The sequence below is a fragment of the Anomaloglossus baeobatrachus genome, chromosome 1 (genome assembly GCF_048569485.1).
Source record: "Anomaloglossus baeobatrachus isolate aAnoBae1 chromosome 1, aAnoBae1.hap1, whole genome shotgun sequence".
Taxonomy (NCBI): Eukaryota; Metazoa; Chordata; class Amphibia; order Anura; family Aromobatidae; genus Anomaloglossus; species Anomaloglossus baeobatrachus.
Window position 1 is genome coordinate 680,763,939 of NC_134353.1, and position 17,531 is coordinate 680,781,469.

The 17,531-nt window shown below is 44.0% G+C and overlaps 1 protein-coding gene across 1 annotated transcript in view; it reads left to right on the forward strand.

Annotated features, from left to right (window-relative positions):
* LOC142249142 (dehydrogenase/reductase SDR family member 4-like) overlaps positions 1-8,061 on the forward strand; it is a 143,664-nt gene extending 135,603 nt beyond the window's left edge. The window contains exon 10 of the mRNA XM_075320780.1: positions 7,898-8,061. Coding sequence (XP_075176895.1) covers positions 7,898-8,012 — 115 coding nt within the window. The 3' untranslated portion in view covers positions 8,013-8,061. The remainder of the gene's footprint in view (positions 1-7,897) is intronic.
* The last annotated feature ends 9,470 nt before the right edge of the window (positions 8,062-17,531 follow it).

Consider the following 17,531-nt stretch of genomic DNA (forward strand, 5'->3'; position numbering starts at 1 on the left):
TGCTTAAGAGAAAACAGATGCAAAATAGGAATTTAAAAGTTGAATTTTCTCAACATCATTTTTACTACTTCCCATTCTCATCCTGTAAGCCGTATAGCATTTTTGACTTTTCTTTTAGCATACTACAAAAATCCATTTTTTATTGCTTTTCAGTTCTCTTGAAAGCCTTAAAGCGTTTTCACACCTGCGTTGTGTGGCATCCGTCACAATGCGTTGTGTGATGCATGTGACGGATGCCTTGCAAATAGTGTGATAATAAAGGCAACGGATTCCTGTGAAAAAACGCGTAGCGTTAAGTTTTCTAGCCGCGCGAGAGAGAAAGAGAGCCCCTATCATCACCGCACAAGCGGGCACTACTGTCCCCATCATCATCGCACACACAGGCACTACCGCACCCATCATCACCGTGCACACCCCGACATTACCGCCCCATCATCCCCGCACACACCCCAGCACTACCGCCCCTATCATCACTGCACAAGCGGGCACTACCGCCCACATCATCATTGCACACACAGGCACTACCGCACCCATCATAACCGCACACACCCTGGCACTACCGCTCCCATCATCACCGCACACACCCTGGCACTACCACCCCTATCATCACCGCACAAGAAGGCACTACCGCCCCCATCATCATCGCACACACAGGCACTACCGCATCCATCATCACCACACACACCCTGGCACTACTGCACCCATCATCACCACACACGCAAGCACTACCGCACCCATCATCACCGCACACCCCGGCACTACTGCACCCATCATCACCGCACACACCCCGGCACTACCGCCCCTATCATCACCGCACACACCCCGGCACTACTGCACCTATCATCACCACACACACCCCGGCACTACCACCCCCATCATCACCGCACACACGCAGGCACTACCACCCCCATCATCACAGCACACACCCCGGCACTCCCGCACTCATCATCACCGCACGCGCAGGCACTACCACACCCATCATCACCACATACACCGGCACTACCGCCCCCATCATCACCGCACACACTCCGGCACTACCACACCCATCATCACCGCACACACGCAGGCACTACCGCCCCCATCATCACCGCACACACCCTGGCCCTACTGCACCCATCATCACCACACACACGCAGGCACCACTGCACCCATCATCACTGAACACACCCCGGCACTACCGCACACATTATCACCGCACAAACCCCGGCACTACCACCCCCATCACCACACACATCCCAGCACTATCGCCCCCATCATCACCGCACACACCCCGGCACTACTACACCCATCATCACTTCACACACCCCGGCACCACTGCACCCATCATCACCAACCACACAGCCCGACACTAGCGCCCCCATCATCACCGCACACACCCCGACACTACTGCACATATCATCATTGCACACACACCGGCACTACCGCACCAATCATCACCGCACACACAGACAGGACCGCACCCATCATCACCGCACACCCCGGCACTACTGCACCCATCATCACCGCACAAGCAGACACTACCGCACCCATCATCACCACATACACCGGCACTACTGCCCCCATCATTACCACACACTCTCCGGCACTACCGCCCCCATCATCACCGCACACACTCCGGCACTACCGTACACATCATCACCGCACACACGAAGGCACTACCGCCCCCATCATCATCGCACACACCCTGACACTACTGCACCCATCATCACCGCACACACCCCGGCACTACCGCACACATCATCACCGCACACACTCCGGCACTACCGCACCCATCATCACCGCACACGCAGGCACTACTGCACCCACCATCATCGCACACCCCGGCACTACTGCACCGATCATCACCGCACACACCCCGGCACTACTGCACCCATCATCACCACACACACCCGGCACTACCGCCCCCATCATCACCGCACACACCCTGACACTACCGCACCCATCATCACCACACACATTCCGACACTACCACCCCCATCATCACCGCACACACCCCGGCACTACCGCTCCCATTATCACCGCACACACAGGCACTACCGCACCCATCATCACCACAAACACCGGCACTTCCACTTCCATCATCACCGCACACACCCCAGCACTACCGCCCCCATCATCACCGCACACACTCCGGCACTACCGCACCCATCATCACCGCACACACCCCGGCACTGCCACACCCATTATCACCATACACACCCCGGCACTACCGCCCCCATCATCACCGCACACACCCCGACACTACTGCACCCATCATCACCACACACATTCCGACACTACCACCCCCATCATCACCGCACACACGCAGGCACTACCACTCCCATCATCACCGCACACACCCCGGCACTACCGCTCCCATCATCACCGCACACGCAGGCACTACTGCACCCATCATCACCACACACAACCCGGCACTACTGCACCCATCATCACCGCACACACCCCGGAACTACTGCACCCATCATCAATGTACACACCCCGGCACTACCACCCTCATTATCACCGCACACACCCCGGCACTACCACCCCCATCACCACACATATCCCAGCACTATCGCCCCCATCATCACCACACACACCCCGGCACTGCTGCACCCATTATCACCGCACACACCCCGGCACTACAGCACTTATCATCACTGCACACACCCTGGCACTACTGTACCCATCATCACCACACACACGCAGGCACTACTGCACCCATTTTCACCGCACACGCAGGCACTACCGCACCCATCATCACCGCACACACACAGGCATTACCTCAGTGACGTCCCTGCTGACAGCGCGACTCCCTTCAGTTTCTGCGTGGAGCTCACAGGAGTGACGGTGTTCTATGGCCGCTCCTGTCAGCTTCCAATGTAGCAGAGCTGCATGCGTCGTGGGACCTTGTGGATTACGTCGGACCTGGAGGGGTATATGGGGATTTTAATAAAGTTGTGACATACAGTTTTTTTTGTCTTTTATTCCAAATAAAGTATTTTTTCAGGTGTATGTGTTTATTTACTTTCACTTACAGGTTAATCATGGAATTTGTCTCATAGACACCTGCCATGATTAACCTAGAACTTAGTGGCAGCTATGGGCTGCCATTAACTCCTTATTACCCCGATTGCCACTGCATCAGGGCAATTCGGGATGAGCATGGTAGAGTCCTGGGACTGTCGCATCTAATGGATGCGACAATTCCGGGAGGCTGCTGGCTGATATTTTTAGGCTGGGGGGCTCCCCATAACGTGGGGCTCCTCATCCTGAGAATACCAGCCTTTAGCCATGTGGCTTTATCTTGGCTGGTATCAAAATTAGGGGGGACAACATGCCTTTTTTTTCAATTATTTATTTATTCATTGTACTGCATGATATAGACCCGCCCACTGCTGGCTGTGATTGGTTGCATTGAGACAGCTGTCACTCAGCGTGGGGACGCGTCTTAATGCAACCAATCATAGGCACCGGTGGGCGGGGGAAGCAGGGAATATGAGATGGAATAATAAGCGGCCAGCATTTTCAAAACCAGGAGAAGCCGCCAGAGCAGTGTGACAGCTGTGCAGCGCCATGCCCGTGATCTGTGAGTATGAGATAGGGGGTTAGAGGGGGAGAGAGACTAGGAGTGATTTTAAACGATTTAGATTGTTCTGCTAGACATGCTGAGCATGCGCAGTAGAATGTGATGGAATCCGTCAGCGGATTCCGCCGCTTAATGTATTGCGGCGGAATCTGCCCCCATAGACAATCATTAGACACCTTGGCGCATTCTAACAGAATCCATCAAGGTGCGTTATTTTAACGACCCAAAAAACGCTACATGCAGCGTTCCCTCTGCCCGACGCTGCATTAAAATAACGACTCAGCCTCGTCCAGCATTGCGTTATGGTGTGTCGTCAATACAAGTCTATGGACAATAGCGCAGTGCGTTAACGCACTGCGCTATTCTCCATAGCGGCGAATTTCACTGAACGCAAGTGTGAAAGCGCCCTTAATTCATTATCAGCTTTAGCTAATCTGATTTGTGCCTTGCAGGTTCTACAGACTCCATTATATTCTTCCTTATATATGCTCCCCTTCTTTCAAATTGCTAAACATCTCTTTCTTCTTTTTTAGCAATATCATTAGGGTTCGAGCGCACACACTCCCCATATCTTAAAGGGGCAGCAGGCAAGCTCAGGAAGTGTTCCCCAGCCTATGCCAGGAAGACACTGTGTATTTAAAGGTGTTTCTTCTGTAGGGAGGAGTATGAGCAATTAGCTTTCTGGTTAGTCTGATCCTATTTGTATTCTAGTCTGCTGTTTACCTGTTGCCTTAGTTCCTGAACCCATCCTGCCTCTTCGTGTTCCCAAACCTATTTTACCTGTCTCAAACCAAAACAACTCCTATCAGTCTGTGTCCAGTACCTGTACCCGTCCTGCCTGTCTCCAGTTCCTGAACCCATCCTGCCTTTCCGTGTACTTGAACCCAATCTGCCTGTCTCCAGAACCTACCCATTCAGCTTGCTTCCTAAACATATTTCGTCCTGTCAGCCTCCACTACCTGCTCTGTCCTGCCTTCTCCTTTTACCTGCATTCCTGACCTTTGGGTCGGCTTCTCGTATTGGCGATCAACCTTGAATTTGTACCTGGTGTCTACCAGCATCCAATCCCAACCTTCCCATCAGAGCCTCTGGTAAAAACCTGCTAGGCACTTAGTCAAATCCCTCCAGGTCAAGCCCGGTCCCTGGCGCAGTGGGTCCACACCCACTAGAGTAAGAATTGATACCACAGGTGTGTCACAGATGTATATACCATTGGATTGTGAAGAAAAATATGTACATTTTTACCACAAAAAAAGTTGTAGTTACAGATTTTACATCATTACATAAGGAAAATGGGTAAAAATGGCAACACAATTTGGCATACAGTTTCTGCTGAACATGGTAATACCTCATATGTTTCTGTAGAGTAGTGCTTAGCCACACAGCAGGTCTCGGGATGGAAGGAGCGCTATTTGACTCTTGGAACACAGATTTACCTAGAATTGTTTATGGACTTCATATACAGATCCCCTTTGTGCCAGAAAAACACCCTCCCTATTTTGGAAACAACACCTCTCTGAGAATTTATTTACAGGTGTAGTGACAATTTTGACTCCATGGGTGTTTTCCATAAACAAGCAAAAATATATGTTGCCAATTGAAAATTACAAATCTGCCAATGTATTGCTCAGTGCATTGTATTGCCATTTCATCGTACTGCTGAGGATATTGTGCCCAGCTCATGCTTCTGACGAACTCCATAAATCAAGCAGGCTCTCCTCACTACAGTAATGCTAAACATGTGGATGCTAAATAAGATTAAGGCACACAGTGGGACTCAGAAGGAGGAGCGCATTTGGATTTTAAATATTTCACTTGATTTCTTTTGGGGGAGCCATTTCACGTTGACAAAGCCATTCTTTTGCCAGTAAGATGGAAATTTCATTTATTACAGTTAACAGATGACATACCTGAGTGGATTAAGTTGAAGCCTTTATTGTGAACATTTTAAATAAAAGTTTGGATCACATTTACCTTGTACTCTACGCTGAGCACTTACATCAGTTTCCATATAAATCTCTCAATGACCTGATTCAGATAAAACCCCAGAGGGATTCATTCCCTGTAATGAAACAGCAGCTCTGGATACTGTCTGGCCTCTGTTCAGTGGTGCTTTCTTTTCAGAGGTGCAGAAAATTGTGGTCAACCACATTTTTATGCAGCACTGAATAGATGGACACAGGTCACAGTCCATGGTGACTCTATCTGTCTCATTATAGGGAATCTTCCTTTTGGGGGTTTCGTCCGAATCATGTATTTCAGAGAATTGCACAGAAACACTGCTGTAATTGCTTACCAAAGAGCGCAGGATAAATGTGAGCTGAGCCTTACTTTAATCTTTGGAAGGAAGAATTAACAAATCAACAGCGGTTCAAAAATTGGTTTTATATATTATCTACACCATTCCTCATGTGTTTTAAATGATATGACAGCTTTATTCCTAGGGTCAGTGCAATTACATCGATACACGATTTTTATAGTTTTTTTAAGGTTTTGCTAATATCACACCATAAAAAATACTATTTTTACCATAAACTTTTTGCATCAACATATTTTGAGAACTATATTTTTTCAATAGTTTTGCTGACACAGACACTTAAGCGCTTGTTTTTTGTTGGATGGCTTAAAGTTTTGTGTGGTAACATATTTAGGCACATATCATTTTTTAATCACTTTCTATTCTGATTTTTGGGAGTCAGAATAAACAAAGCAAGAAATTCAGGATTTTTTATGCTATTTAACTTGAAGTTAAATTGATAAGACAGCTTACTTCTTTGGGTCAGTATGATTACAGCAATACCACATTTATGTCTTTTTTATATGCTTTGCCACTTTTAAGGCCACTTTACATGCTACGACATCGCTTATGCGATGTCGTTGGGGTCACGGAATTTGTGACGCACATCCGGCCGCATTAGCGATGTCATTGCGTGTGACACCTATGAGCGATTTTGAATCATCGCAAAAACGTTCAAAATCACTCATCGGTGACATTGGGGTCCCTTCTCAAATATCGCTGCTGCAGCGTGTACGATGTAGTTCGTCGTTCTTGCAGCAGCACACATCGCTCTGTGTGACGCCGCAGGAACGAGGAACCTCACCTTACCTGCCGCCACTCGCAAAGGGCGGGATATTACGTCCCGCTCATCTCCGCCCCAGTGCTTTGATTGGGCGGCCGCTTAGTGACGTCGCTTTGATGCCGCATGGACTGCCCCCTTAGAAAGGAGGCGGTTCGCCGGTCACAGCGCCGTCGCAGAGCAAGTAAGTAGTGTGACGGGTCCGGGCGATGTTGTGCGCCACGGACAGCGATTTGCCCATGTTGCACAACCGATGGGGGCGGGTACCCACGCTAGCGATATCGGAACCAATATCGCAGCGTGTAAAGTGGCCTTTACACTATAAACCAATTTTAGAAAAATAATTTTTGTTCCATTGCATTATTCTGAAAGCTGTAATTTTTCTCTACTCATAGAGTTGAATAGCGGCTTGCTTTTTGTGAGACAGGATGACGTTTCCAGCTTTATAATTTTTATTTACATTTGATGTGTTAACCACATTTTATTCCACTTTTGTTTTGGAAAATAATGAACAATTGTTTTTTGTCAAATGTTGTCATTTGTTTTATGATGTTCAAAGCTTGTGTGACAATTTAAAACGTCAGGTAATTCTGGACTCAAACGTGTACTTTTTTGCTTTGTTTTTTCTCCCACATAATTATATGTATTTAATGTATAATTTTTTTCATTTATATTTATTTTGTGATTTTTTTTTTTAAATATTTATTTTATTTTTTACTTTTTTACCTAGTCCCTTCAAAAAACTCCAACCTTCCCCGCCCTATTTGCTGGTCTAATACCCAGCAATGCTTTTACATTGCATTGTATTAGAGCTGTCCGCTGTCAATCTTACAGAGACAGAAGGCATGTCAAGTTCTGCTCAAGGCATGACCTTTCAAGCAACCATGCCTGGGTGACCCCGTGGCCATTATTCAGTCACCATGGATACCATGCATTCGCATCAATTCTGACGTATGCTCATTAGGCTCTTGTCACTCGTGCACTGTTCTTCTCAGTGCACAGTAACAATATACTCCCTCGCCCGCTGGTTCTAAGCAAAAATGATGAGCTAGCAACAGAGTGCACTGTCATTGCACATTGTAAGAAGAGAACAAGTGAGCAGACACCAGCACTGCCCCTGCAAGTGAAAAATATTATTACTGTATACTACAGACTTCACTACTTATTGTCCAATTATGCTCTACTTTCTTCTGTGATCTAATATAACAAAATAACCGTGATCATTATTGCTATTTTAATTACTATTTTCTAGGCTTGGTGAACCAGAGGAGTGTGCTGGCATAGCATCATTTTTATGTTCTGATGATGCTTCGTATATCAATGGAGAAAATATTGCTGTGGCAGGTGGAATGCAAGGAAGGCTATGATCCACTATAAAAGAAACACTAATCAGATATTTATAACTGTATATCATTAAAAGCCATTTCATTAAATATATCTATATTGTTCTTTCATATATTCAAATTACTCTTTAGTTAGGTTTCTAAAATATACAGTATATATATATATATATATATATATATATATAATTATTTATTATTTATTATTATAGCGCCATTTATTCCATGGCGCTTTACAAGTGAAAGAGGGTATACGTACAACAATCATTAACAGTACAAGACAGACTGGTATAGGAGGAGAGAGGACCCTGCCCATGAGGGCTCACAGACTACAGGGAATGGGTGATGGTACAAAAGGTACAATTTATATATTGCCACTTTATTTAACTTGTCCTTAGAATATATACTTACTAGACAGTTTATGAAGATCTTTTTAGCACATATTATTTAGAGACCACACTCACCCTTTACACCAACTTCCTATAGTTGCTAATTGACTTGGCCTTCAATGACAACTCAGATCTCAGTCTATTAACACACGGTACAATGCTAGAGTACATGATGTAGAGATGATCAAAGGGTCATCATTGTTGATAAGCAAAGTAGGAAGTAACAAAGTATTAGATAAATAAACCAAATTAGTTTCATGCACTAATGTCATGCATAGATCCTCCCCTCTTCATAGTGTGTGGAGGAACACCACATTGGCACTCCTGTGTTATGACAAAATTAAACTTTTTTGGTATATGCTGGGGGGAAGAGACCATCTCAATATATTTGGAGCTTGTGTTAGGAGGAGAACTGGGCAGACTCGCAAAAAACTGCTCTTTTTTAAAAAATATCTGAATCCATTCCGTAATCCAGCCCCATATAAGTCTATGGGGATCAGAATCTGGAGATTATTAATGGTGGTATAAAGGATAGAGGAATGGGAGCGCAAGCGGTGGACTTACCAAGTCTCCAACATGGCTGTACGCTGCTCCCAGGACTCGCATTCAGTTCCTGGGCCACTAATTACAGTCAGATGTGCCTACACCCTTTTGTCAGCGTGTCAGCTAACTGCATCCAATCACAGTCGCCAGGACAGCCAGTGGGCCGGGAAAGCAGTGTAACTGAACGAGTCCATACACTCTACTTTCTACCATGAGCCTAGAATATATAATCAAAAACTCCGCAGAAAGTCACTATAATATCATGCAAGATCCGTCCACCAAGCATAGGCATGTAACCCGTGGAGAGAAAAAGTGACCGAAGAAAATTAGATATAAAATTATTTTATTGAATTAATCAATTAAAAAACATGTAACAGCAAAACAGAAATAATAAAAGACAGGGAAATTCCCAGATAGTGGCAGCGGAAACAAATCCAAAATGACAGTGCATGTACAGAACCTTTACTTAATACCATATAACATACATTAAGAAGAAAGTGCAAAAAGTGCTGTGCAAATATGCCAAACATCTTTAAAATGTATATTAATGGTAGAGGTAAAAAAATTAGTAAACTGTGTTAAGATATAATAACCCAACCACAAGGTAAGTATGTAAGTAAGGAGAAAAAAATAGCCCAAAAAATCACCAAGGGGGATATCTGCTGACAATAGCAGGAAAATCGCTAAATGAATATACCTCAGTATGTTGATCTGTGTGGTCCAAGTGGTTGGTGCGTCCGCTGCTGACCTTGACACGTGTTTTGTGACTTCCTCAGGGGGTGCTGGGTTAATGCACCTGGAATGTATGAGCTCATTCCAGGTTAGTGGGCATGACTGTCTTGGCTAGTAGAAATGGTGATGTTTCCTCTCGTCCACCATAATCATGCAAGGAGGGCTTCACCCCCTCTGCAATCCCCCTATCTGGGGGTCTCACCCCAGACCCTCACTACTATTATAAACAACTCCATGCACACCTAGACTTAGAAAAAGATTGTTTATTCTGGCTGGAAACATAAAATAGCATTTGGAACATGCCCTTATCATGTGATAGGGGCATGTTGAAATTATGTCTTATCTGGAAGGAGCCCATACACTCTAGCATCCACCGTTAGTATTGTAGTATGAACAAAATAAATAAAACAATTGGTGTAAGGTCCCCCCGAAATTCTGATACCCAGTACAGATAAAGCTGACAGCTACAGCCCCAGCCTTGCACTTGTCTTGGCTGTCACTCACAAGAAGAGGAACCGCATGCGGCTTTTTCTTATTATTTAAATAAATAATTTAAAAAAAGCCACGTGCAGTGGCCCCCCATTTTGATACCCAGCCAAGATAAAGCCAGCTGAGAGCTGGTATTCTCAGGCTTGGGAGACCCAGCCTAAAAATATCAGTCTCCAGCCGCCCAGAATTGTCGCATCCATTAGATGCGACAATCCCGGCGCTTTACTGGCTCTTCCTGATTGCCCTGGTGCAATGGAAATCGGAATAATGAGAGGTTAATAACAGCCCACAGCTGCTACTAAACCCTAGATTAGTAATGGCAGGCATAAATGATACCCGCATCACTAATCTATAAGTGAAAGTAAACAAACACAGACACCAAAAAATTCCTTCATTTGGAATAAAATACAAAAAAAATCTTCTTTCACCACTTTATTAACCACTAAACACACTTGCAGGTCCAAAGTAATCCACATGAGATCCCATGGCGATTCACTTCTGCTACATCCATGTCACAGCGAGCGGCCACAGAACATGTCTGTCCGCTGTGAGTGCAGAGAATAAATGAGATGTGCAATGAGCGGTGACATCACTAAGGTCATTTGCAGTCACAGATGGATGTTCCCAAAGTCTTTCACCTTTGATTGCAAGTAACCTAACCTCAGGTGAAGTCACTGAGTTAACAAGGAACCAAAGTCGCAGCTAGTAATAACAAGGGAACCAATTTACTGAAGATAAGAAAAAATTCCCATAAAAAATAACCAGCTGCTGTGATTGGGTGCAATGAGACAGCTGTCACTCAGCGTGGGGGGCGTGTCTGACTGCAACCAATCATAGGCGCCGGTGGGTGAGGAAAGCAGGGAATACGAGATTGATTAATGAGCGGCCGGCATATTCAAAGTAATTGTTGCCGTGTATTCTCTGCACAGCTGTTCCTCGTCGCGCTGGTGATCGGGGAGCGGTATGAGCCGGGGGAAGAAAAAAAATGAGTGCCAATGTAAGTATGACTGAGAACAGCAGAAAAAAAGGTAAGTATACTGAATTTAATTTAAAAAAAAATAAAAATAAGATCGCTAGTGTAAAAACGCACACGCACGAAACGTGCTGAACACGGACATACTCCGTGTGCGGTCCGTGCAAGCACGGACCCATCGACTTTAGCGGGTCCGTGCCTGCGTGCTGCCGGCCAAAAATGGACATGTCGTCCGTGCAGAAAAGCGCACACACGTACTTATCACACGGACACACGTTCCATGTGATTTTACGTGTGTGTACCATCTACCATTGAATAACATGGGTCTCCGTGTGTACGTGTCTCCGGTATGTGCAAATACGTACCGCACACGTACAAAAAAAACAGATGTGTGTTGCGAGTCTCTAATAGTGAAAGGGCAAAAAGCAGGTAAATAACAGGATTTTTTTAAGGGACAAGGGGAAAGAAAATATGAAAATAGAAACTCTGGGATACATTGAAGTATTCCAGAGTTATTACCATTTGCAATTCCGTGCTGTAATGTCCATATACTTTTTTTCCTTTTTCCTCTGGGCTTAGGAGATGTGGTATGACTCAACCATGCCCTTGTACGGATAGACACGGCCATTATACAGTATATAGCAGGCAGACATTTATAAGATTAACTCAGCACATGAGCATTTTTTTAAACACATCCAATTATGGATATTATTATTATTCCAGGATATTTAAGAAATATTTTGTTTGTGGGAAAACCACTTTATCCTTGTGATATCCATTATTTAGTGCTGATGAAACTAAGTATACAAATGTTGCAATTATTCCTTGTATATCTCTTGCTGTGTATTAATCTGACTTTTTGTAATCGCTTGTGTTGCTCCCTGATCGTACCTTACTACTGCTACTCCTTTGGGTGAAATAAATTTACCCAGTACAGCGAGAATACACTGATGAAGTGCAAAATTATACTGAAAAGTGAATGCTTTGAGTATGCAAGAACATTTACAATAAATATTCCACTGAATATACTGTACAAAAACAGTTACTTTCATTTTCATAAGGCCTTTTAACAGCTGCAAGGTCTTTATTTATTATAGGTAGGGTGTTACGATTAAAATATAGTTATTGCCAATAAAGTTTATACAATTGAATTGCACTATGATTATATTTGTAAAATATATAAAATGTTATTTAATAATGATAACATACATTATCTTTACATCCCATGTCAGATAAATACAATTTTGAAATGATTTCTCTTAATATGAAATATGTGGTTTAGTCTATAATTGGGATACTGTTAATCTGGCTAAATATCTTCAAATTTTCTTTTTAAGTCATGATGTAGAAAGGGCGACCTCTTGTGGTTGTTACATGAAAAACAGTAGTGTTAACTAAATATTACCATTGGTATAAAATGTATAATTTGTATAGAGTGTATAGTTGAAATTAAGACAAATTTACAAAGTGATGGACAACTTTCTTCAAACTACTGCTAAACCTTTTTGTTGTCCTGACCATTATAGGAACAGAACAATGGAAATCAGCAGGGTCTTATTTGTCATTGAATGCAAAGTAGAGCACAAAGTTTTTCACTGACTATAATGAGCTCCGTCAATTTTTTGTGCAGGTGTCCATCATATTTCAAAGTTAATTTCTTGTTCTAATCAGTTCAGTCTCATGCCTTTTCCATGGCACTCATCTCTTCTCTCAGGCCTTCTCCTAGGTGCTCCTCGCTGCCCTCTGACCATCTCCCTTGGCTCTCCTTTCTGCCCTTAAGCCATTTTCTCTGTGCTCCTCTCTGCACCTCGGATAATCTCCTTGGCGCTCCTCTCTGTGTTTTTCCCCATTTTGCATGTCCACAAGAACTATATTTTTTTTGTTTTTTTAAACACTGTTTTTATTAAATAAACATACAGAAAAAGCATCTACATACGCATGAGAGATAGCTGTAAACTTTGCTCCACGCAGACTATCTTGACATGGAAAGTTGAATGGTAAAACTTACTTGTCACGCCAAATAGTTTCTGTAAAAACAAAGATTTTTAGAAATGAAAACCTGAATAAACACATAATCAGTTATTAATTTAGTACTGCAGAAGCAATACACTTTTACCTGAGATTTGCGAACCTTCTTCTGTCTGTGTATTTTGTTTATAAATAGTGATAAGCAAACCCAGACTGTAAAAGTCCGGATCTTCGCGGTTTCAAACATACATGAGCGCCGGACCCGGAATTCTCAAGGAATTTTGGCTAATGATCCATATCTGGATCTCAGGTAATACAAAAAAATAAAAGGAAAAATAAAGAAAATAAATAATAAAGCTAGTTGCGATATACTGTACATACCGAGCCTCCGACGCAGCTGTACCTGCTCCCGCGGCCTCTCTTCATCTTCCAGGGCCACTCATTAGTCCCACTGCTTTCATCACCCATTTGTGTCTGTGACTGATTGCAGTCAGATGCATCCCCATGCTGAGTGACAGCATGTCTGACACTGGGTCTGTAGCGTAATGTAAAAATAAATAAATAAATAAAAACAATTGGCATGGGGTTCCTCATATTATGATACCGAGCACAGATAAAGCCTACGGCTACTGGCTGCAGCCCCCAGCCGTGCGCTTATCTTGGCTGTGTATCAAAACTAAGAGGAACCACATGCTACTTTTTTATATTATTTAACTAACTAATTTAAAAAAAACAGTGTGTGGTCCTCCAGTGTGTGGTCTGATACCCAGCCATGATAAAGCCCGACAGCTGGAGGCAGGTATTCTCAGGCTTGGGAGGCCCATCGTTATTGGGAGCCCTCAGCCTAAAAACAGCAGCCTGCAGTCACTCAAGATTGTCACATCCATTAGATGCGACAATCCCAGCACTTTATTCGGCTCTTCCAAATTGCCCTGATGCAGTGGCAATCGGGGTAATAAGAGGATAATGGCAGCCCACAGCTGCCACTAAGCTCTAGATTAGTAATAAGATGTGTCTATGAGGCTCTCCTCATTACTAATCAGTAAGTGAAAAGAAATAACAAACACCTCAAAATCCTTTCGTTGGAATAAAAGACAAAAAAAGTCTCTTTTACCACTTTATTAATCCTCAAAACACCCCTGTAGGGCTGACGTAATCCACACAATGTCACACGATGATTCAGCTCTGCTACATCTGAAATGACAGCAAGCAATCGTGGAACATGTCCACATGCTGTAACTGCAGGCAAAGAATGAGCCACGATCATGTGACATCACTTTGGTAAGGTGTAGCCACAGCTGGAGGTTCCCACGGTCCTCCACCTGTGACTGCAGGTAACCTGGCCTCAGGGTACTTAATTAAACTCAGTGACCCCACCTGAGTACAGGTTACCTGTGGTCACAGATGGAAGGCCGTGGGAACCTCCCAGCTCTGACTGCAAATTACATGAGTGATGTCATCGCTGATCATGCTCATTCTCAGCCAGCAGTTGCAGCATGCAGACATGTTCCATGACCATGCAATGTAATTTCAGCATTGAATGGGCAGCCGTGGGAGCAGTTACAGCTGACCCAGAGCCTTGGTTAGTACAGCTTACTTGCTTCTATCCCCCTATCACTTCTACCACAATTTTTAAGCCTCGGATTCTGATCCCCATAGAATTATATGGGTTTGAGAATCTGGCCAAATACCTAGGAACAATCCCTGGCCAGAACCGGATATTTTTTTTAAATTCGGTTATGTCCACCGGTCCCAGTTATTTGCGAGTCCACTCATCACTATTTATAAAACATTATTAAAACTTGATTCAATTGTATCCACTTCTTAACATTGAGTCAAAATAAGGCCTGTGTTAGTTAGATGAGTTTGACAAATAGTTTAAAAGGGAATTGCACTTTCATCAAATTTTGCATAAATCAAGAGTGCATGTGTGTTACAGTTGCTGCGAGCACTGGAGACTAAGTCCAGGTTTCTTGCTACTGCACATGTGCGAGCGCTGGAGACTAAGTCCAGATTTCTTGCTACTGCACATGTGCGAGCGCCGGAGACTAAGTACTATCTTGGAGCCATTGCACATGTGCGGGTGACATCATCGCTGACACGAGGTCACATGTCTCTGACACCTTCTATGCCGATTGGTCGCTGGTCATGTGCTTGTGACGCCTTGCTCGGTGATAGGCCAGCATGACGTCACTCCTGTCGTTCTGGCAGCGGATTGGCTCTGGTGTCCTCCATCTTGGATGAGGCACAGAGTCTATATAAGACCCTGACACACGCCGCATGGCGCTCAGTCCTCTTGGTTCATGCATAAGAGTAGACGCTCTGTGCGCGTTCCTCTAGGCATTCCTCTGTCTATGCTAGGTGAGCGCTACCGGCAGGGTAGCGTTCTTATACCTTACAGCTTCGGCTGCTGTCCGTATCTTTACCTCTTAGGGGAGCGGACATAGGCAGGTGCCTGAGGCACATGGTCTGGCTGGGCCTTGTGGTTCGACTCATAGGTGGACGTTGCCGCTAGGGTAACGTTCCTTATACTGCGGCTGGCAGTTGTTCGTATCCTCGCACACTAGGGGAGCGAACAGAGGTAGGAGCTTTGTGCGGCTTACGCTGCTGTTCGTCTCTTTTGCACCACTAGAAGAGCGGACCTAGGCAGGTGCCATATCTAGTGGTTCGTGTCCTCGCACACTAGTGGAGCGAACGCAGGTAGGAGCTTTGTGCGGCTTACGCTGCTGTTCATCTCTTTTGCACCACTAGAAGAGCGGACCTAGGTAGGTGCCATTTCACACACATTGCCTTTGTCTCTGTGATTATTAACAGAGATCATTCCACACACCCTCCAAGTAAGGGAGGAATTGCTTTACTTACTTATTATATCCTTCTGTGAGTTAACAGAGGTATTGCACTCTGCCATAGTCTGCAGCAGAGTCTTTGCACGGTGGACCCTGACTGTCTGATACTCCTTTAGATTATTATCAGACAGCCCCCCGTAACAATGTGATTATAATAAATGATTTGTAATTTATCTTTTTCCGCTTATAAGCCACTTATTCCCATCCTTCTGCCTCCTGAACTCAACATCCCCTTTGCAGACACAACTTAACTCCAACTTGCTCAAGATAAGTTGGACTACCTGCACACTGTGATGGTAGGTTACACAGTTCATTATAAGGAAGGTGGAAGGAGGATTGAAAAGCAGAGTGACAAAAGAAGTAGAAGGAGACACAAAAGGACTAAGCTGAGCTTTCTATCAAAAGTCTTTTACATACCTTAAAGCTTGATACAGATGTAAGCTGTTCAGAGCTGCTGTATAATTTTCTGCATGTCTTTTCTGCTTTTATGTATGCGATAAGGAATTTAGAGTAGGAATCACTGTCTGTGGACTTTGCTGCTCATGAGAAACATAACAGGAGCAGGTGTTTGAAGTCAGAACAAAACACTGCTCACAAAACGCTGGACATCTGAAGCTACAAGAAGCTTTGAAATGATAGATCACCTTCACAGGAGCAAAAAGAATGATCATATGGCTTAATATGTTTTGGGGTGCTAAACTAGGATTTTTTGTGTACTGTTTCAACTGAGTTCAAGCTCGTCAGATGTTTTAATTTTTATAATTTCGTCCATATTTAGTATTTAGTTTACTTTTTCTCTCTGAGCAGTCCAGCCATGCAGACATCACTCATATACAAGTATATCTTAATAAATTAGAATATCATCAAAAAGTTAATTTACTTCAGTAATTCAATGCAACAAGTTGAAACACATATATTATATACATTTATTACAAACAGAGTGATCTATTTCAAGTGCTTATTTCTGTTAATGTTGATGATTATGGCTTACAGCCAATGAAAACCCAAAAGTGATTATCTCAGAAAGTTAGAATAATTACCACAAAACACTTGCAAAGGTTTTCAAAGCATTTAAATGGTCCCTTAGTCTGGATCTGTAGGCTACAGAATCATGGGGAAGACTGCTGACTTGACAGATGTCCACAAGGTAGTCATTGACACACTCGAGAAGGAGAGTAAGCCACAAAAGGTCATTGCTAAAGAAGCTGGTTGTTCACAGAGAGCTGTATCCAAAGTATATTAATGGAAAGTTGACTGGAAGGAAAAAGTGTGGTAGAGAAAGGTGCACAAGCAACCAGGATAACCACAGCCTTGATAGGATTGTTAAGAAAAGGCCATACAAACATTTTGGGGAGATTAACAAGTAGTGGACTGTTGCTGCAGTCAGTGCTTCAAGAGCCACCACACACAGATGTATCCAGGACAACATGGGTTACAAGTGTCACATTCCTTGTGTCAAGGCACTCTTGACCAATAGACAATGCCAGAAGCTTCTTATCTGGGCCAAGGAGAAAAAGAACTGCACTGTTGCTCAGTGGTTCAAGGTGTTGTTTTCAGATGAAAGTAAATTTTTCATTTCATTTGGAAATCAAGGTCCCACAGTCTG